We start from the raw sequence: 23,283 nt of genomic DNA, 5'->3' as shown, positions 1-23,283 counted from the left end.
ATAACAACTGACTAATCGTATAAAAAGGTCATTTTGTTTATACAGCCTGCATAGAAAGTCAAGCTGCGTACTCCTAGCTTTTACGATTACATGGTTGGAGTTTTTGACTACTTTCCCTTGCCAGATTTTTTATTATTCCACCTGCCCTCTTTCTTTTTTTTTTTTCCTTCTTTTTCTCTTAACTTCCAGGTCACACACACTGCTACTCTGAGTAACATGCATAGTGGTTCACATTTACATGTGTGTAAAAAGATAATACTTGTTACTTGCAAGCACACATCAGCCATTAACATTAATGGAAGTTATATATCGATACACATTAGGGAGAGAATAGACCTCCCAGATGCTAAAGGCAATTTCATAATGAAGCAATGAAATTTTAGCTAATATCTAGTGATGGTATTTCCAGTAATGCCTAATTTTGGATATAGTAAAAGCTATTTGGTTTGAGTGGCTCAGAAGCAATGTATTACACCAAAGGTCTTTATAGGAAAAGCGGGACTGAGAGCAATATGTGTCAGATCTTTAAAATCCTAAGAGAACAGTAATACTGAATGGGTGAAAATCAAGGCCAATCAATTTTTCAGTTAATAATTAATATGTATGGAAAATTAACTTTGCTGCTGTTTAACAATACAAATGAAAAAAAAAAGGACATAAAACCTTTAGCATCCTAGGTGTTGATTTGAATTAATTTGTTCATTCTTGGAACATAATTACTCCCTTTATGCTAATATATTTTTTCACATGCTTCTTATATCATAAATACAATGTATTAGACTCTTTTCACTTTCTTGTACTAAATGTGCAATTAAAGTATAATTACTCTGCAGTTGCAGACTTTTTAATTTAAATTAGTGAGTGGCTGCTGTAAATTGGCCATAATTGTATGCGAACTCACTTGTTTTATTTTAAAGCAACAATACATAATTAAGTGCAACTGAAGTTTTCCAGATTTCTTCTGCTCACTAAATGTTCCAACCAGATTAATTCTTTGGGTATAGCATTTTTGCCAGGGTAACCCAGAATGGACCAGAGATGAAAAGACTTCAAAAGCAGTGCAGTAGAAAAGCTACCAGCTCAAGAGGTTTTCTGGACAGCCTCCATTCCAGTGCTGCTGACAATGGGTGAAAAATGTCCTCACTTGTGAAATCCCTAAAGCTGATGAATACAGCAGATAATACCATCTATTCCATAAGAATAGATTCCAAATAAAAACGCAGCCCGGTACTTTTACTCAAGACTTCCTTCTGCTTTAGAAGAGGAAAGGAGGAAAATCAAGACTATAGCATGTAAAGAATAGCTGAGTGAATATTCTCTGAATTGTGAAGTGCTTTTCCTTACTTTAATGCACCTAAGCATCACAGGATCAGGATAGGTATAGCACAAATCTTCTATTTCTTCAGAAAAACAAATGTATCACTAATTACTTGCTAACTATGGAATAGTTTATAAATGCAAATGAGGCATGTAATTAATTATTATTTAATAATGTTAGAAGAAAATAGATAACAATATACAATATATTAAAATCAGTGTGTGCTGGAACATTTCATAACACAACTTTGTACATTACTATTTTTTTTAACTGGCAACTCTTTCAAATTTTTTCTATGTTTATGGCAAACCACACACAACATCCATATTAAAAGCAGAAGAGTTTGAGAAGTCAAGCACTTGCCTTTCTATGGGTGCCCTTGCAATTCCAATTCTACCTCTTCTCCATCATGCACAGTAAACAACAGAATTTTGTCAGGGAGGAGTGCTGGAGGGAAGCCTATTATAATGTCATCAGGACTATGTATCAATGCAATTTTTAAGCCAGCATTTCTTCCCTCCACAGATGATTCAGCAGTATAATGGACCCTCTGTTCCAGGTTTTCACCAAAGGATGTAAATAAACACAAGAAACAGAAAGAATATAATACTGTTTAAAAGCAGTTCTTTTTAATTAGAACTGTTCCATAAACTGTATAGGATTGTGGTCATAGTCTGCATTCCATCTGAGCATACTCAAGAATCATCAAAATATCCTTTTTTTTTTTACCCTGAGATACATAAGACAGAGCAAGGAAACTATTATTTTTTTAAAGTAATGAGTAGCTTACCCTGAGCTAAGTGGAATTTCATGAGACAAAGAAAAGCCATCTTGGCACCCCTAGCATTCTTCTGTAAAATATTAAGGGCCTTTGAGAAATAAAAATGATGTGGGGATTTCTTGAAAAAATAAAAAAAGGTTCTCACAAATATATTTATTGTACAACATGAGATAAGTGAAATGCAGGGAATGTCACAAGATTTCCCTAAATAAATGCTTGAAGAAAGAGGCCTAAGAAATTACTTGAAGAAATGCCTAGATATGGATTGTCCTCCAAGACACAGAGATAAGACAGCCCTTAATTGTATGCAGTACATTTCCATCCATTTTGTGTCCTTATTTTTATATTCTTTTTATACTGTACAGAAGCAGACCACACACAAAAAAAAGTTAATAAAACAAGGTCAACAAAGTGATTCTTTAGCAAACCTTTCCTAATAAGGAATGGACTTGAAGAGGGCTATATCAGTCATATTTGTCCATGACATAAATAACTTTGTTTTGGTAGTGAAAGTCTAATATGAATATTACAATGCAGAAACAGAAGGGCCCATACAACCAGAAACAAACATCTGCCAATGCATTTTTTCCACTTATGTCCTCTGCGAATGAGGTTGAGGTTGGAAATGAATCTTTTGAACAGATGGAAGCACACTATTTCCTGGAACTTCAAAATCCATAGAGTGTGTTTGCCATGCACTCTCATTCATACGTGGCTTATGAAAGCAAAAGACAGTTTGCATTGCTACTTGTGCGTGTTTATTCACTGAAACAGTTCAACTTGTAAGCTCGGAAGGTGCTTCTGATCTAATACTACTACCTTGTGCCAGTGATACTTGAAAGTATGTTGCAAACATTAACAAAGGACAGGCTCACAATTTCCTCACAGCTTGAGAATCCTGAAATTTATTTTCTAAAGAAGTGGGGAAGCTGGACAAAAACAGCTGTTAAGGACCTTTTTGCAACGGGGCACCTAAATGCATATGCACGAACAGAAGATAGGTGTGGGTTTGGATGTTTATGCTAGATATCTAAGTTTCTGGGAGCACAAGCAACCATTTCAAAAGTCCAAGAAATGTTAAGGTGATTCAAGCATATTTCAAGGGTATGCTTGATAAAGCAACTCCAGCAGAGAACTGTGAGTTAGGAAACAGGCTTTTTTTTCAATATCACAGACCGCTAGTTGACTTGTGCTAATGACAAAAAGTAAAATTTGAGTGATTTGTGAGCAGTTTGGAAAACAGATATTTAACGACAACTATATGGACTCATTTACCTTCGGAGAAGGTGACATATTGATAGACATTTTTTCAAGGCTTCAAATGTTTCATTCCTGCTCATAAACCTTTGGTCCTACCAAACTTTTGATATTAAGACTCAAGAGCTTTAAATTTTTCCTTTAACTTTATTTTAGGCACTGCAGTATGAACAATGTTAGTCTAAGCATGTTCCCAAGGCTGTAATAGAGCAATTTAGAATTCTAGATCCTCAGGTCTGTCCTTTGGCAAACATCTCTAACTCATTTTATTAATTAAACAAAACATTTCCCAGTACGCTTAAATGGCTCAAAAGTTTCCAATGTCTTTGATAATCACCAGACTCTAAAGCTTTTAATTCTTTTGTACTTTTATTGCACTGTGACTAATCAGAATTGCATTTGTGATAATTCTTGTGCTTTGGACCTTCCATTAGAAAGAAACAAACATGTTGAAAACCCATTTCACACAATGCCATTTGAAGTATAATTCTGTATTTCATGTTTTCCTATTGCTCAATTATTTCAGCAGATTTTTGGTGTTAAAGTTTTTAACCCTAGACAATCAGGGTTAAAAATTTTAATTAAAACTAAAAGGCTTTGGAAACCTTTCACATGTAAATTGAGCTTTCTACTTGCTCCAAATAATCTTAAAGTTAGGACAAGAAAAATAGGTAAAGGAAAAATACTTTAGAGCATGACATAGGTTCCTGAAAATGGAAGAGTTCTTCCTCTTAAACATGGTTTCAAGATTAAACAGACAACATCTAGCATATTTTAGAAATATAGTGGAAATACCCTTTTCCCAACTTTTTCTGAACTTCAAGTAGTCCAGTATGGAATGCTGAGCTTTCAACTACAAAGTGACACCTAACTGAATTTACCAGGATGTACTTCCTTTCTAAGTGCTGGTCTTTTCTCCAGAGCCTTTGTTGCTTTCCCATGATAGTAACTTAGGTTCATCAACTGGGTCTGCCTTTGAAAGGTGAGTGAGTGAAGAAAGACACTTAAGGGCTCCCTGAAACATCTGTCTGACACAACGAGGCTGTTTAGGAGCGCAATGCAAAGTCTCTCCAACCATCCTCCTGAAGCTCTGCGCAAATAAGCCATGATTCCTGGGCTTCTGCAGCAAACTAAGCAACTACAATGAGGAGTAAGGTACAACAATTCCTGTTAATACTGTGTAAACCTGTATTTGTACACACCTGCTGCTCTGTGAGTAATAAACCAGGGCTGGAACACATTTTCTGGAGTGGTTTGACTCTTTATTCCTCAACGAACGTTCTGGCCCTTCCTTAGAATCCGACCAAGACTAGGATTCACCACAACTAGTGCTCCAACGTGGAGCCAGAATATTTTGTGTGTGTGGAAAAATCAAAAATTGTCATCAGGCACAGCAGAAACCTCCTTTCTCTACTTCTCCATTCGGACTTGAGGAGTTTTACACGTTTGCCTAAGAAACAAACACATGTCAAGTACTACACTGTTATGGAATTAGTTACAGAAAACAAAACTGGGATAGACGGAATTTTCTTTAACTTACAAGGAAAAGTACAAAATGACAGGAAAAAACATGTTTCAGAATCAGATCAACTTCTCTTAGCAAAAGATCATGGCGTCAGAAACACCCCCAAGATATAACAGTAACCCCAAAGGAATAGGTTTAAACATACTCAAATTCAAGCTCGTTGATTTGTCACCAAAAAACAATAGAAACTCATAGATAACACTCATTTTTGCAAGTATATTAGCAATCTTTAACTATGCTAAAGCAGTAATTGAAAAGTTCTTTGAAAATAAGTCCATGGGTAGACCTGTGGTACAGAAAAGAGCCATGAAGTAGAATACGATTCCTTCCAAATGAAAGACCTGAGTGTGTTCTTCCATATATGTTTAAAGTAAAACAAAAAAAATTAAAAAAAATCCAAACCCAAAACCAAAAACAGAAACAAAAAAAACCCCAAACTCACAAAAAAACCCCAAACAACAAAAAAAACAGAAATTCCCCGAAAGTTTAAAGTAGGAAAAATGTGAGCATTCTGAGGAGAATTCTACTTACAGACAATTCTACGGTTAGTAGGTTACAGGAAACACCATAAAATAACTAATGACACATTTCAAAAGACAATATTCAATTCAGACAGCTAGTTCCTTATCTAGATATTTGAGGTATTTTTTGGACCTGCTGATAATGATTGCTTCCAAAAAGGGTTGTACAGCACCTCAAAAGATCACCTAAATTGCTATAAATAATGCTTACAAAGAGATTATTATTTTCCTTTTTTTTCTTTTTTTCAGGCTTTTTAACTTAAATAGCATGTTGCAGATCATTAGAAACATACATTACAACATTAAACATAACTTTTGATAACTCATTGCTTTAATAAAATCTCTACACATTTAATACTATGAAACAAATTAATATGGCTCTGTATTCATATTTCCTTGAACTTGATAGTTTACAACATAAACTTAATTGATACAACTCACTGGGACAATTATCACAGTGTATATCTGATGAAGACATATGAATTATGTCAAGGCTAAATCTAATTCATTAGTCTTTCAAGTGTACATCATTATTATTCTCTTTCAAAAGGTAATGCCACTACAATACACATACCTAAACTTTCTCAACGTTTCTGTAACTCAGCAGAGAAATTAAGTTTATGATAGAATTGTTTTAACTTCACAAAACTTTTCAATTACAGACAACAGTTTTATATTAAAAGGAGACTTAAGCATAAACCTTATTTTACTTTCTGTAACAGATAATAACTGTAGCAATTCAGACAAGGATATATCCTCTTGAGGTTTTTGTGGTGATCACAACTCCATAGTGGGACTGCAGCATGGCGGCATAAAAGACTGCAAGACAATTAATTAAATAAATGTAATTTTCTTCTCTTTTACACCACTTATTCCACCTAGTCTTCTCAAGTGGGAGATAAAAACAACCTCCTTCCTTTTTACAGATGAGGAAACTGAAGCATAATCAAGGGTCGTGCTACCCTTCCAACTGTAAGAAAGTTAATGGAGAAGGGGGGATGGGAACAGAGTCCTTCTGTCTTTGGCTTTACCTGATCTCAATTACCTAAAGAAAAGCCTACTGTTGTTCTTGATTGGAAAGGAAAACCTGTAACAAGTGGTTTCCTGTGTTTAATAGTCTAAAAATGAAAAAACAAAGCAAAACAAAAAACCCAACTCAGCCTTATTTTAAAACTAGGTTGAGGTTTTAAATTGCCAAATAGGTACAACAGATTTTCATCTTTTAATTTATTTTTCCAGAAATTGGGTAAGATTGAACTTCAAGTTATCCCAGCTAAAAAATCAAGTAGTCTAAGTTCATCACATTTGGTATCTTTTTCTTCTTCAGATGTTTACGGTGTGTTATTTTTTCTGGGATTTTGAACGGAGAGCAACAAGCCATTTGGATGAGATCAAAATAGAAACATAAATTATTTCCTTACCTGTATGTTTTATCTTCTCTATGAGGGTACCTGCTGCTCTGCTAGTGCAGTACTGATGTGTTTTCTGCCTTTGTCCCAAGCTTCAGAGATTCCTCTGGTGATTTTTCCCCACTTGCTTACCAGCTTCCACTGCTGGCATTTTGAGGTAGTGCACTCACATTTGGCTCCAGGAATACTGCCACAGCTGAGGGAATATAAGACAACTAAAAAACAAGTTAGAAAACAGCAGAGCAATATCCAGGCAGGAAAAAAAAAATGTTTAAAAACAATGAATCAGTCATGAACTTGAAACCCTTGGATCATTTTCCTCTCTCTTTCCATCCATTTAGAATCTCCACATGAAGGAAAAGACTTTTCCATGCTTTGAGAAATTTTAGGCAAAGTAGTGGGTGCTGACAGAGTGGTGGGTACCCATTCAGAGAATATAAAATTATTTTCGGGTATCTAATTTTAACTTTCTCCCATATGAGCACCCATCACACCATCACTCTAATACAGATAAGAAACAGCAGAAAGGTGGAAGATTTGGAGGATTTCAGAAAAACCCTTGTCACCCTGTCTCAAGTCTTAATAGAACCAGGGAAAAGGAAGACTCAAAGGTTTTCACCTAAAAGCTGTCATAGGTGAACAATTAGGTTTTCTCATTGCCCAGGGAAAAATACATAAAGTCTGGTTCACTAAGAAGCAGTCAAGATTATTGTTGCTGATTCCCAACTAATAGCTGTAGTCATCTTGGTCATTAGAGAAAAATAAGGGAAAAGAGCAACCAGTCCTGTCAATTTAATAAGCAAATAAATTAAACAGAAAACAGAGAGCATATCTACTGTCCATTCTTGAAGTTGCATGTAGATGACAAAATTTCACTGTCCTTCTCTTGTGTTTTTTACATCGAATTGGTCACAAGTTCCTGGGGCATCCTTTCAAAGAAGACAGCATAACACACTGGTATTAATTCCATAAAATGATAGCTTTCCTGCTTTTTCCTGCCATTTGCCTTGAACTCATGATAAACTGATGCATGTTACTAGCATCATTCCTGAACTGATTAGAAATATCTTCTGGCTTCAGTATTACGGAGATTTCCAGGTGAAAGTTACAACTTCTTATAACTCCTCTGTACTGGGGATCATCTTCATCTTGATACTGTTTTTGAACTTCACAGTACTCAGAAAAAATGTATCATGTCAAAGGGAAAAATGAATTCTAGAAATGTAACTAAGAACCTGCTTTGGTATTCAGTTTAATTTGTCTTTCTTAAAAAGCCTGCCCAGTTGTCTTCATACCTGCATCTTCGCATTATATTCTGACCAGTATGTCACCCAAGATAAGGTAAGTATGAATGAATCAGAGTAGCTAATCACAATCAGAGACTGGTCTTCCAAAATCTCAAGTAATGAAGAGGTTGTTCCCTTCAAATTTCAGGAAAGTTAAGTGTCAATGCTTTAAGGTCAAGAGAGAGAAAAAAAGACTCTGGTAACTTCTTGAATGACCCTCCAAAAAGAAATTGGCTTTTTAAGTAATCAGCTTCAAATTCGCCAAGTTGCATTCGAGGAGGAAGTCTCCTGTTCCTTTTTCATACGTTGAAAATGTTGAACAATAATTATTAGCAACTGGAATTAGAATGACGCCTTGAGAATGACAAATTTGCTATGCTCTCATTTTACAAAGTCCCTCTGAAAAGATGACATGGGGCAAGGACAGAGGGACTGCAGAATTCTAGAAGAGCAACTACTCTGATTTTTCAGGGCATTTGTCTGAATTGGTAACAGCACAAGCAGAGGTCTTCTTTTGGCAGGAACATATTCCTGAGCCACAGAGCTTGAATTCAAGATGAAGGAACAAGCTGTTGTTCTTCTGTCTGGCATCAGCAAGATATTTTCTGACATTCTTGAACCTGAAGAGGCAAAGCTGTTTTGGACCTCTTAAAACATGCAGCTCCATTAAAAATTTCAAATCTTCTATTACTACTGAGTGTGAGATACATGTTGATTAGACACAATCCATTGTTTCCTTGAGATTGTGTCCATCTTCATCAACTGGAGACACACTTGTGTTCACTCCTGGTTTTAGAGGTCTTGCCAATGTAATTCTATGGCTCACATCATAAGTCATGGTGAACTGGACATCTTGTAGCTTCACCCACAATCTCCACTTCAGAGCTCTGAGAAATTTCTCACTGCAGATATGGAAGGGGATGAAGTCAGGACTGTAAGACCTGAGATGGAATCATCTATGTATGCTAATAATGCAGCAGAAGAAAGCTCAAAGTACATTTTAAAGAACACATCAAATCCTTTGTAGTCTTCTCTCTGTACACAGCAGTTGTGTCTTTCCTAAGCTGAACTTGGTGTTCATCAAGGTGGAAGAAGTAGTAAACTACAAGCTATGAAAAAACATTTTGAACATGAACATGTGAACATGTGAACAATTTTGAATTCTTATGGAAATTAATTTTATGTCAGTCCTCTTCTTTTTCTTTAATTTAGTCCTAGACATAAATCTTCCACTTATTCTTGCCTGAAATACATCTTTTCTTCATTTTGAACAGTTCTCTGACAGGATAGGACTATCTTAATTATTCTTACGGAGAAATAAGTAAGATTTGCAGCCATGTTCACTTTGCTCTGCAAGGGAATAATATCTGAGTAATCTGTTTTCAACTGGTTTGAGAGTTGTTTGCTCCATCGGTGACTGTGCGTAATGCTCTGTATGACTGACTTTCTCTGTTCGATATTATTATCCATTTCCTTCTCCATTAGAAGGCAGAAAAGCAGAGCTGTGACAGGACAGTACTTCTGGGATTTTCTAGAAACAGTCCTAATAAGTAAGAAAATACCTCAAGAAAACTTTGGGATTCTGGAGAATTGAAAGTAATACCTTTGGGACAGTTGGGGCCACTTTTCCCCTCCCTCATAGCAGTTCTGCAACTAAGCAGTGATGCACAGTTTGTGAAGCCTGTGCCAAAAACCCATGGAAAGAGGCAAGAGTTCTGCCTGCAGCTACTTAGGTAGTAGGTAATGTGAGGTTTCAGAACACTCTGGTCCCTCTGAGCTGAAATGTATCGTTTCTGACTTGCAGAAATAATCCAAAGAAGCCCCTACAGACTGCAAAGGAGGGTGAGACAAGGAAGAAGCACTAGTTTTAGAGCGTGCCAGCATGACTCACACAATACTGGCATTTAAGTATCATCTTCCTGTATGGTAACTTGTGAGGTAGTAAAAGCTGACAAGGATTTTCCAGAAAAACTAAAAAGGACTGCTAGACATTCAAAGAGCTCTTTTTGCACAGCTGTGAAAGGGCAAAGAGACTGGCAGAATGGAGCTGCAAATCAGAGTCGAAACGTCTTTTATTTCAGTGTCAGGACTTTTCCACTTCATGGAGAAGTGGAGAAAACCAGTAATTTACATACAGCCTTCAGAACTCATTCTTATTTTCCATCACAGAGGCAGAAAATTACTCTTCAGACATGAGGTCAATATCTCAAACATGCCAGCAAAGGACAAATTGGGGGCAAAAAAGAAAAGAAAGAAAAATAAATCACAAGTTGAATCTTTTGGGACAAAGGCAGAAAACCTCTTGGTTGGACTGATGGAGTGGAGGATTCCCACGTGGAAGAAATTAACGCTTGCAAAAATCACTGATTAGTTAATTAATGACATAAAACTGAAATCCATTTTCATTTTTTTTAAATATTTCAGAAATATATCCCTTTGATTTCAGAGTAATTCTGTCAATTTTCAAATTCTGCAGAAGGTAAAATGATGCTTTACAATGGATTCTAGCTGCAGTCTTACCTTTGGAAAAACTCTTACCTTATAAAAATGTATAAACCACAGCATATATTACTAACAATCTGAGAGTGATGAAGGGATGCAAAAGATTTTGTTTCTCATGATTTGTACAGTGTCTCTACTCACAAAAAATATTTGAGTAACCCTTCTGAGTAGTTAGAGACAAGACTTAGAGTATTCATAAAGAGATGCAGCAAAGGATTGAAAAACAAGTAAGGAAAAATTGCAAACCTTCTAGGCAAAAGCTGATAATAAAAAAAATAAAAATACTATTCTGTTTTCAGAAATAATTTTCTTTCAAGTAATGCATTCACAGGCTCCCTCCTTCCAAAAGAGCTGTACCTATGAGTACCACCTTTAAACTATTCTCTCTTTTGATGTTTCTCACTTTTGGTTTTTAGTATCAGTGTCCATAGGCCTCAGAGTCAGAACAGAACTAACTAACTTTTGTTTTCTGGGTATTTTTAAGTACATTTGCCTTTGGGGAAAGGACTACGACTTGTCTAGATTTCTGTGATCTACAAAGGAACATCATCAAGCTGTAGGCCTAATCTCATGTCAAGTGTAGCCTTGCAACAAGAACCTTTTCATAGGGTAGAACTAGGCATGCTGACTTCACATTAAAGAAGTAAATTTGGTATGTAGCAGGTATTTTTAAGAAAATCAGTGAATTGCATAGCCCTGAATTCTGATGATTCCTTATAACATACGTTGGCTGGAATGCTAACTATTTTCATCAAAATGTGCAAGTGTCCCAAAAGATTAGCGTTTAGGTTCCCTACAAAAAATACAGAGCTTCTATATGAAAGAATTGTGATGCTAGATCAAAACAATAATTACTGACTAATCCAAAAATCTAGCTTGACCTCAGAAAATGTCACCCTATTTCTATTACAAGCTCATTTGCCCCCTGAAACCTGTATGTATTTTTAGGAAAATGTGTGCATACCACTTCTTGCTATTTTAATGACAGATTAGATAAAGTGGGTCTCTGAGTTAGCAATGAGAAACATGCTGAGACAGCTGCAAATTTCTCCTAGTGACAGATTAGCCAAAGGCATGGAAAGAGATACCATAGCAACAAAGAGGCTGTCACAAGTGCAATCATTCTTTTCCATGGGTAATATTTTGCTACAGTCTGCACACTTACTTATACTGTAATCACACCCTTTTTAAGAATCACAAGGTATTGCTAGTCACTGTATGCATGTGTATTATTCCCATAAATCTTCATCTGAAATTAAAGTAGAAAGTGAGGAGTGTATAGACAGAGGGTCTGAAGTGAGGCAGGGGGATTACATTGAGGTTTTTTCTTAATTTATTCATACAGCCCCTTAAATAATATTAGGAAAAGCACTTCCTGTCATTATTTACTACTGACACATGGCAGATCATTGATTTATCCTGTAAGTATTTCATGTTTCACAGTGGTCAAAGCAAAAGGCAAATTGTTTCATGTCATGGAAGTTAGTAGCAATTTTACACAGAAAAAATGTCATGTGGGAAATACATTGCCTTATTAGCACTGAAAGACCACAACTACCATATGTCTGGCCTATCGGAAACATCCTAGAATAACCTATACACAATGTTTTTATGATTAATTTCTGCTTTTTCTAATTAGGTGTCACTACTTCTGTTGTTTTTGAAAAGCCTGCATGAGGAAGAGGAATAAAGATGTGAGGGAAGAGGCTACCACAATGGCAATATTTCTTTTTAACTTTGGCAGAAAAAACAGTAATATTTGTTCCATTTTTCCCTCCTTTGCTGCTGCTTAAAGAACCTATGCATCTGTTCCTCATGAGAAGAAGCACAGATCAACAACTAACATAGCTGCATTGCTAACTCTGATGTCAGGCTCAGTTACAAGAAAAATGCCTTTTCCTTCTCATATCCAGGGACACATTTTAGCTCCCTTGTATTATGTTGTTTTACACAAGCAGTGGTTATGACAGCACTGGTGGTAGTCACCACTAAAGCTGCCTCCTGATACTGGGAATCTCAGTATCCCACTGCAAAACATTACTACATAAAGGTACCTACCAGAGGTCCTTTCATTCCTTGTGCTGAAACGGTTATGAACAGCAGATTTTATGAATTGAAACATAAATAAAATTACTACCTCTCCTTTCAGCAACTGTAATTAATTTAGAAACTGTCCAGCATCTGCAAGTAAGAAAGAGGCGATAGGGTAAAAATGTAAGCAGTATTTATAGATAGCAACAGAACTGCATTGATTTAGAGTATTGGAATGCACATGCTGAACACCATTTGGCTTCGTGTGCAGCCAGTTGGTGTGTTTGGATGGTACACTTTCTCCTCTTCCAAGAATGTTATTTAATTTTTAGTTTCTTTTAAACTCTGGATGCCATAATGCAAAATTAGATTAAATAGAATATTACAAATATCTGACTTCAGGTTCTCTGCAATATTGTTTTGGAATGTAGACAAACACTCTCAGTATGGATTTCTCTCCATCCTGGCGATATTTCTGCTCTTTTCACACTAGTCGTCTATCTCTGGTATTGATTTGGAAAACAGATTTGGATTTGGAATGTAGATAAATATACTCAATATGGATTTATTTTTAGCTCTGTAATATTTCTCTTTTATTTCTCTCTGTCCTTGTAATATTTATTTTATTTTTTTACAGTGCTCTATTTCTAATATTGGTTTGGCATATAGTTACATAGTAATATATTAGATATTGATTTCTTTCTGTTCTGCAATGTGCTTTTCCCCACATATTAAAAATAATAGCCAGTTTTCAGAGTGACAATTGCAGTTCCTTCTGCCGCGCATAAACGTGTGGGTGCTCAGCTATTCCAGAAGTTGGATGCTCATTTCCAAAAGATGGCCCTTTATGACCTGTCTGAAAATACTACTTTCACTTGTTTATAGGAAAACATTGTTCACTTTCAGCTCGTAGAGTTTTTCAGAGGTTAATAATCAATACCTGCTATGCAATATAACTATATTTTGTTTAATTTATATTAGCAGTATTAGTATTATTGGTGGTATTACACCAACAAGTCAATTCTAAAAGGACATGTACTGGTTGCTAATTTTTAGATACTGGACATGTTGCTCATCATACTATGATTCACTGATTTAGTTCATAGCTGTGTATCTTCAGAACATGAATACTTCTGAAACTTATATTGTATTTGATAGTGGTCAAAGTCCAAACCATTCTGACAAAGAATGAAGGCACTTTTTTGATCATTTTCCTACTGAAGACCACATCAAAGAGAGTAAAGTCTCCACACCAGCATCTTCCTATTCAACATTAAGTATCTAAATGTCAGGTGCTAAGCTAGTCATCATAGCTTTGCTTTAAAGTTATTAGGGAGCCATAAGCACCTCCAGAAGATAATGTATCTGACTTATCTTTGGACAAAACGAATTGTGTTCTGGAATTGCACAATTGTCTCCAATACTAAAAAGATGGCCTAGCGCTTAGGCTAGTCATCTCACTCGAGACAGTCCTAACCCAAGCAAAGTCCAGTAAATTCCATTCCACATATTTTAACCAGAACTTAGTACTTAGCATTAAACTATGCCTCACTCCACAAGCAGTTCTACCAAATCAAACTAAAAGCTTGAGGACAAGGTACTATTTCATTACTGTGCAATGGTTCAAAGCTGCATCAGGGGAGGTTTAGGCTGGACCTTAAGAAGCATTCCTTTACCGAGAGGGTAGTCAAACACTGGAACAGGCTTCCTAGAGAGGTGGTTGGTGCCCCAAGCCTGTCAGTGATTAAGAGGCATTTGGATTAATAATATGCTCGTTCAGCCCTGAATTAGTCAGGCAGTTGGATTAGATGATCATTGTAGGTCCCTTCCAACTGAAATAGTCCGGTCTAGTTTAGTCTAGTCTAGGCTAAGCTAGGCTATGCTATGCCATGCTATTTCACATCAAAAATATCGATGCTTATTTCTCTGTAACTTCACAAAATATCAGCCAAGGGACACTTCCCCACTCTTGAGTACAAGTGCACACTTCTTCAGTCATGTTGCAGGTCCAGGATGTCAAGATGAGACCCAGGATGCACCACTTTGCCTGGCATCTGGATCTGCCCTTGAAAAACCCCTATCCAGAAACTTCTGGTGTGGAATACATCCCATAATGGAGAGAAATATGAAATTGTTTCTCCTCAGCTCTTATCTGACTGCAAAATGATGGTTTTCAGTCTTTGTAAAGGACTCCTTTGTCTAATACAAACTCATAGCAATTTTTAATGTCATTGTGAATTTTACACATAATCCTGCTAAATTTTGTAGTTTTCAACTGATTGGAAAATTCCTCTGTTTAAACAGACATTTTCCTTATTTTGCAAAAGGAAAGGAAACATAACCAAGAGAGCTTTTTAAATAAAAATAATTATATTGGAAAAAGTCTGTAAGAGTAAAAAATATTTCAAAGGGGCTTGGGGGTTTCTTCCCCCTTTTTTAACACTTTTGTCATCATTTAAAGAGGGCAATGTGACAAAAGTTTTGTGTTTATTTATCAAAACATTGAGGCTAGCTATATAGAAAAAAAATAAATTGCTTCCTCTCACAACAGTTTCTCAGTCTGGAGGAGAATTCCACAATGTGGGTCTCAGCTATGCACATAATAATTTCATAATTCTTCTAATGTGTTCCTGAACATCCTCTTTTGTTGCAATATAATGCTCAGGAACACAAACGCATTTCTTTATCTGAAGTAAAAAAATTTACTGTTTTAGCTAAATTGTCATTGCCTTTTCTCCCCTCCCCCTCCTGCAGGCTACATAGACCCAATAGTCAATTCTAAACCAGCACAAGTTAACTCAGTACTCAGCCCTTTCATACACATTTGCCTCCCCCACCCCATATTCATTCCTTTTCCATGGTTAACTCCTAATGTTGGCCCTCTCCCACTAGTATGCAAACTTGGGAAAACAGTTTAAACTTTCCATGATACCTGTTTTTGCATTCTGAAGATAAATAATTTCCACCTAACTTTTCTTAACATTTGAATTCTGAGTACCATAACATTCATGCTATTTCTAATTCATTATTCATGTATTACCTTATTAGATCCCCATAGCTGAACAAAATGCAAAATGTCAAGTAGACCACATTTTTAAAAATCAATTCATTTTCCCTCACTATTCACTTGGCCTTTTTGCTTAGTGACTAATACCATAAGTAATAAGAAGTCGGTATCATCATTTTTTACAATAGTGTGATTAAATATGCTAACAGAGGTGGACAAGCAAAGGTGGACCTCCTTCCTCCACTGGTTTTATCTCTCACCTAGTGCTTAACTATTAACAGCTCGAGATGTGGAAACGTAGGTGCTGCTTTTAAACTTGGTATCCTGTAGAAGCAAAGATAGCACTTCAGTGGTTAATTGGGTTATTTTTTCTGCACATGAAGGAGGCAAATTTACAGAAAATGTTTGCAGGTGAATATAGACCTTCTTAGGCCTTTCAGGAAAGACTTCCCCAGGTTTTTCTGCAATACACTTAAATTACCCAAGCTGTTCAGTTAGATTTTGTTTCTTTATGCTTTTACATTATACATGGTAATCACGTGGATTATTTCATTTGACAATCAGAAACTTATTATTCATGACTTCTTAATACTGACTCTCAGTACAGTTCATTTTTCTCAAAAAAAAAGGAGGGTTTGGAACTACAGAGCACTTTAGAATTTTTCCTTTTTTTTTATAAAGACTTTGGGAAGCAGAAAGAGGAGCTACAAAAATATTGTAGTGACTACATATTAGGAAAAAGTACTTGCTTTTTGATAATAAGCGACTCTCACTCACATTTCCAACAGCAATGTATATTTTTCCAGGCATTAGAATGATGTCTGTTAAAATCTCAGCCTCCTGCGTCTGGAAAGACGGAGACCTTCATTCACCTGCCACCCAGTTTCAGTAACTGAGACCGACTGTCCATCAGAAATCTGAATTCAAGTTTGCCATTGTCTCAAAACAGCTTTGCAACTGTGTGGGAAATGAAAGAAGGCAGCAGCAAACATACAGTATCTGGACAAACTGGAAGGCAGAATAAATAGTGGGGGATTTAAAGGGACTGGTGTTTTCATTTTAGTGCTGGTAGGCCTGCAAGCAGGTGACAGTAGCCATTGTAGTGAATTGGTACGTATGATGGCAAACAGAGAACTGGACGGGCTTTTTCAGATCTTCACTTCTGAAGAGATATGAAATGAGTCCTGAGGATTGCCACCATCCATGGAGGGCAACAAAAGTCCAACTCTGGAAAAGAGCTGGACCTATGAGTCTGCAACAGAGTCATAAGCCCAGGAGGACAAGAGCCTTGGGCTTCTGTAGACTCCTAACAGTGGACAGAACTTTATAACCTTGACCAATGTAGAAAAACCTATGTTCTGACAAAATGTTAGGAAGAAATCTCCTCAAGGTGATTCTAATTGATGTCTCCCTTTCTTGTGACCTCTTTTTTCCTACAGAAACATAATCCAGACCCACATTTTTACTTACTGCTTGTTAAACACTCACATGAAATATAAAATGGCATGCATTCTTCAACACTAAGAGTGCCATGGAGTAGCAGCCAGGACAAATTTCAAAACACACACACACATAATTTTTCTATTTCCATCACTGTTACTAAATTCTGTCTAGTTCCTTTTGGTTATAATATACGCACACACACATTTTACATGCATATCATTAGATTTGCATTGGCATGTACAAAGTTGTGTGGGCAGCATTCAAGCAAGGTTAGCTTCAGAAGAAACACATTTGAAAGAGGATTCATGAGTGGAATAGCACATCAAACATTCAGAAAGTACCCTTCCTTCAAAAAATGTCAAAATGTTTTAAAGATATATACATACAGAAACTGAGACGTAGAGCTCTCTGTGGAACAGAAGGAATGTAATTGACTCGGTGCATACTACATTTCACTAAGCCCAAGTTGTATCCGAAATTTAGTGCCTATACAAGGAAGGTTTCAGTCAAATGAGACAGACACTCAAACACCCACACAGAGTAAACACCACACTAGAAAATTATGGCCTGACACTGCAAACAATTACTAAATACCTGCAAGCAAAACCTGTCACCAGTATGTGTGGTGGGTGTAGGGGTGAAGTTGTTTATGCTTATACACACGCATTTGTGTGCTCAGAGTACATTTTAATCTGGTTTATGTTGATGAACAACTGTGTTGACCCTATAGAGATAGAACGCTGTAGTTTTAGGAAGTTTGAGTGCTTAATGCTTATCTGAAGAATTTGTTATTCTTCTGTTTCTGTTAGCCACTGAAAAGCTGAGATGATAGCAGCTTTACTTTGTTTCCAGGCATTATATATGATGAATGTTAGATGTATTTCTGTTAATGTAATTTTGAACCAATAATATACAAAGTGTCAAATGGAGAAAAGGAACTCACTGAAACTCTGACAAATTTTTTTTAGCAAATCCCAGTCATACAAGACAGAAAGAACCAGAAGATCATACTGTCATGACGCATCAAACGCTTACCATTCTCAGCAGTTTCTGTTTAGAAACATGGTCATTCCATGTTATTGATAAAAATACACTTGTTTGTTATCCTGTGAATGAAGAGCTTAGCAGTTTGTATAGACTTTGTGCACTGGTTTCAGAGAGAAATACATACCAGAAAATAATACACTTGATCATCACTGGTAGCTGAAAAAGAGGTCAACTCTGCTATCTCCACTGCTTACCTGAGAGGGTCTGGCACACTGCTTGCCATGTTCAAGCAATTGCAAAGTGTGCTGAGAAAAGTGTGCAGGACCAGGAAGTCCAATCACAGTATGACTCTCTTCCCACACTTCATTAGTCTTCTCAACCGATGTCTTCCATGTGCACCCAATTTCCTGTGCACTTTTTTTTTTTACCTGTTGGTAACATGTAAGGTTGGTATTATACCTACCCTCGTTGTTTTTACTTTATTCCCAGAGGAACAGCTCCATCCCTTACGATCTGGAAGAACTTTACATTCCTCCCCTTCGAGACATGGTTGCATGTGGCACCACCATTTCTGCTCCACTATTGAAGCTACGAGAGAGGAACACAAACACATTTGCACGTTGTTGAAATGGACACTCACTTTAATATATCATTATGTTGCAACATTTCTTTTATTTTCCAGGAAAACATTAGAAATACATTGACTGACAGCTAGTCTGTGATTTTCAGCCAGCTCAGAGTCTTCATAAGAAATTAGAATCATAGAATCATAGAATCGTTTAGGTTGGAAAAGACCTTTAAGATCACGAAGTCCAACTGTTAACCTAGCACTGCCAAGTTATCACTAAACCATGTCCCTAAGCACCACATCCACATGTCTTTTAAACATCTCCAAGAATAGGGACTCAGCCACTTCCCTGGGAAGCCTGTTCCAATGCTTGACAACCCTTTTGGTGAAGAAATTTTTTCCTAATATCCTAATAGCCCTTCAGGACTGCTTCTCAAGGAACTCTGTCAACCAGTTCCCTAAACAGGCCAAAGTCTGCCCTCCGGAGCCCAAGGTTCTGCTGACCCCACTCCTTACTTCTCCAAGAATCGAAAAGTCTGTCATTTCATGTTCACTATGCCCAAGACAGCCTCCAACCATCACATCACTCACATGTTCTTCTCTGTTTGTAAACAACAGGTCTAGCAGGGCACCTTCCCTAGTTGGCTCAATCACCAGCCATGTCAGGAAGTTATCTTCCACACACTCCAGGAACCTCCTAGACTGTTTCCTGTCCGCTGTATCATATTAGGTCTCAATTAGCACAAGGTGCTCTGTGCTTCAAAGTCAAACTCTTCACGATGCTTTTTTTCCTAATTTATGGCAATTGAGGAACTAATTGGACAGGATCTCTCTCCAATCCTTATTTTGTTCTTCCTCAGCCAGATTTCAAAGTTTCAAGTAGAATATAATCTTTTGAGTTAGTGTATTTCGCCTGATCTACTATATAGTCTAGCATAGCCTGATTAAATTTATTCCCCAATGATGACATATTTACAGCTTCTCTGACAGCCAACAACATATCAACAGTAAAGAGATCATGTAAAAGGTGAATCCATCCTGCTCCTCTTTCAGAGGAAGAGAGAGATGTGAAAAATCAGCTAGTATTTTCCCAAATAAAACATATAAGCCTATGCCAGATGTGTTAAGTAAAACATTAATATTGCATTGTGAATAGGAAAAATAGTGTTGGTCTAAAAAGAATACAAAACAGCCAGAACTGTATTCTGTTTGTTTGCTTGTATGTTCCCATATGATAAAAATAAATGTATAAATAAAATGTAAGACTGCAGCACATGAAAATGATATGCTCCTGTAGATTTTGCATAAACACTTTTAATTAAGTGAATTTCATACAATACTGAGGGCACTCTTTTAGTTAGATCAAATTAAGCTTCTCAAGAGGTCTCTTTCACTGGCATATAATAATTTTGCTTAGCATTTCCACAGAGTAATAGCAAATAATTCATTTTTCTCATCTTCCTCCTGTTCATCTTGGGCATGCCCTTCAAAATGCAGAAGTCTTCCTACTCTTATTTTAAATAGTTACCTGTAACGGAGTGGTTCTCACTGATGACATTAAGGCAGCAAAATCCCCTAAGAACATGCAATGAAACGAATCAATAGAGTACTCGTACCATCAACACAAGAAGGAGCTGCCCGGGTGGTACCTGCTACCTGCCCAGGGAAGCAGGAGCACTTCACCGTCTGTGATCTTTCTTCTATCTTGTTCTTATTGCAACATCTGTGGAGTGCCACCACTTCACAGGTCCCAGTTTTAACATGGTGAGCTGTGAAAATAAGATGAGCAATTTGATAACATTGCAAGGTAGCATCATACTGTTTATTTTTGGGGTTTTTTTTTAATTAGAAATGCATTAAACTTGGGTCTGTAAGGCAATCTGCCATGCATGAAACTAGAATTACAATGGTACTAACACTAGAATGTAAAGTTGATTTCTTTTCCAAATGTAGTGTAACTATGTCAGGCAGTAAACACTGGCTAAAGAAGAACAATTGGAGAAGGCTGCATATGGGACTGTTCCAGTGAAGCGGGAAGCAGAAACATTATAACACTAACACAGAAACTATATTAATTTCTGGACTCCCATAAACAGCTGTGTATCTCTACCGAGATATTTTTTTCTTTTCCCTAAGGGAGAAACTTTGAAATGGAATTGTTTCAATGGTAAAATACCCATACATGCATATGTTTTCAGAATCTATGTCTCAAGCCTTTATGTCAGGGGAAGATGCAGCTTTTGATATGATATCCCAAAACCTTCCTACAGATGGACAGAGAAGAACTGGCAGGATAGAGGAGTCCTATGAGACTACTGGAGTCCTATGAGAGGACCAATCTGGTAAGAGGGGAGCTACAAAACTACCCTTTCCGGTTCAACAGCCAGTTATCAAAGAATCTGGAGTTCAGCAAAAGTCATTTTAACCAAACTTGCAGTGGTTACTGAATCAAGACCAGATATTTCTGGGGATAGTTCATTTCCATCAGAAGGAAGACAGAAAGAAATCTGAATTTTTAGTTGGTATTGACCTATAACGTTGTACAGGGAGGAATATTTATAATGCAAGGCAGTATGTGTTATACAGTACTCCTAAGTCCTTTATTTCTGCTGCTGTTTAACTTTTTGTATGCTTTATGCAAAGCTTATGTACTGAATGCTTCAGCTCCCTTTTAAATCCCTCATGGCAAACAATGAATGAGAGCTTCCATGGGAAGAAGGCCCTGCTAACAGGCTTTCAGGAGCCCAACATTGATCTCTGGATTCACTCAGTTGTTACTGCACACTATCAGCTCCCAAAAGGCCTGAGGAAGAAAAACAAACCTCATGCACACTATGGACTCCAAGAACGTGCCTAGAGGCAAAAGCCACAGGCAACAATTAGACTCTAAGTCTTCATCAACAAAACATAAACTACTAAACATTTCATCCAGGCATGTGTTCTTCAGTAGAACAAAGTCCACTGAAGAGTCTGTGATCTTTGTTGTCACTCACTGCATCGAGCTATGTCAGGTTAGATTACACTGTCACATCATGCTGTACTACAGCTGAAATGATATAACACAATGCAAACAATTAACCCATGATCCATCATACTGTGATACACTGAAATGTTACATATAAATCAGAAATATAGGAGAAAAAAATTACATGAAAATGCTTTCTTTTTTTTTTAACTATTTATCACTTTTAATTCAATAGAGGATGAGGAAAGTAATTCATACTCTCTGTGTGAACTTTGCAGCCTCTAGTATTTTCATACCTTTGATGATGAGCAAATATTTTTATAGCTGCCAGCACAGTCTGCTGTAAAAATTACTTTTAATTATTTTCCAAACAATTTCACTAGTTTATATGACAATAAAACAATTTAAATAAATACATTCATTTTTCTCTATAAAATGGTTATATTTTTTTTAATTTGTGAATATGGTAAAAAAATTGTTCTAGGATGTATTTTGAATGTATAATTTATAGTAGAACAAACACACGCTGCTTTTGTAAGTACACATCAATTTTTATTTTGACAGGCAATTACACATATACCCACACATGCCAACACAAATTCAGTAATTTGTATTTTATGAAAGGTACGTAAAAAACCCAGATACTGAATCTACAAAAGAAAGTAAATTTAGTGGTAGGATGTGAACTTCCTCCCACTTATTCTTTCACTATATTAGTTTTGAGTCCTTATTTGTATTCTGATATGTATCCCTGATCCTGAAATTTTGTCCTCTCATTCTCTTATTAAATAGCTTTACATAGCTCTACAGGTCTACAGAAATGCCATAACATACCTGCTAAGAGAAAATAAAGTACAGTGTGCCCCATAGCCATCTGGAATGGAAGCCAGTTAAAAGATCTGTTGTAAAATTCTGTGAGGGAAATGTTCACACTGAAACAAAACTTTTGAAATACTTGTTTTGTAGTAATTAGAGTGAGAAAATCAAGCATTTTAAGACTTATGGAAAAAGAGTGGAATCAATTGAAATGGTCACTTACACTCATGTACAATACAGAAAGGTATTTCAAAGGGTGAGTGAAAATATATGTGAAAAATGGGGGACAGCAAAAAAGAATCACATACTATTGATAGTATTTGGGGCAATCTTTAATAAAGCTTGAAATTTTCTAGGTATAAAACGAAAACAACCTAGAAAAGTATACAAAGATATTTCAAACATTGAAAATCTAGGCCAACCATCCTCTAGTTTCTATTTACCATCTAGAGTATGCAATGAATATCTCTTGAGAGGAAATGTAGGGATTTCAGCTCCTTATGCTATCAAATAATTAAGTTCCAGTGCAGTAAGTACAGTATCTGTCACATTCATGTGAAATGAAAGCCTCTATACAATAGATAAAGGATTTCCCACAACCTAATACAAATTAACCTCATTAAGCCACTGAACCATTCCAAGAAAGGAGGATAGTACTTTAAGAGATTCACATTTCGGTTTTGTTTCTTTTTCTCCTAGCACAGACTTCAAAGTATGCTGCTTGCTTTGCAGAAAATGTTTGAAGAACTGAATGTCATTTCTGGAATCCTACAAAAATTCATTATTCAAAACCACTGCAAACACCCAGTCCTGCATTCTCTGCTAATGCAAGTAATCCTTCCTGAAATCAATGTGAAGAAGGACTGA

General features: G+C 36.5%; 1 protein-coding gene across 1 annotated transcript in view; it reads right to left on the bottom strand.

The window, feature by feature from the left end:
• TAFA2 (TAFA chemokine like family member 2) overlaps positions 1–23,283 on the bottom strand; it is a 55,065-nt gene that overhangs the window by 2,707 nt on the left and 29,075 nt on the right. The window contains exons 2-4 of the mRNA XM_074167607.1: positions 20,252–20,404; positions 18,496–18,655; positions 6,944–7,007 (exon numbers count right to left, since the gene is read on the bottom strand). Of these exons, the coding sequence (XP_074023708.1) occupies positions 6,944–7,007; positions 18,496–18,655; positions 20,252–20,404 (377 nt within the window). The remainder of the gene's footprint in view (positions 1–6,943; positions 7,008–18,495; positions 18,656–20,251; positions 20,405–23,283) is intronic.

Source organism: Numenius arquata, chromosome 2 (genome assembly GCF_964106895.1).
Source record: "Numenius arquata chromosome 2, bNumArq3.hap1.1, whole genome shotgun sequence".
In the NCBI taxonomy this organism is placed as follows: domain Eukaryota; kingdom Metazoa; phylum Chordata; class Aves; order Charadriiformes; family Scolopacidae; genus Numenius; species Numenius arquata.
Note: the sequence above shows the minus strand (reverse complement) of the source record. Positions and strands in the feature narration are given on the sequence as shown.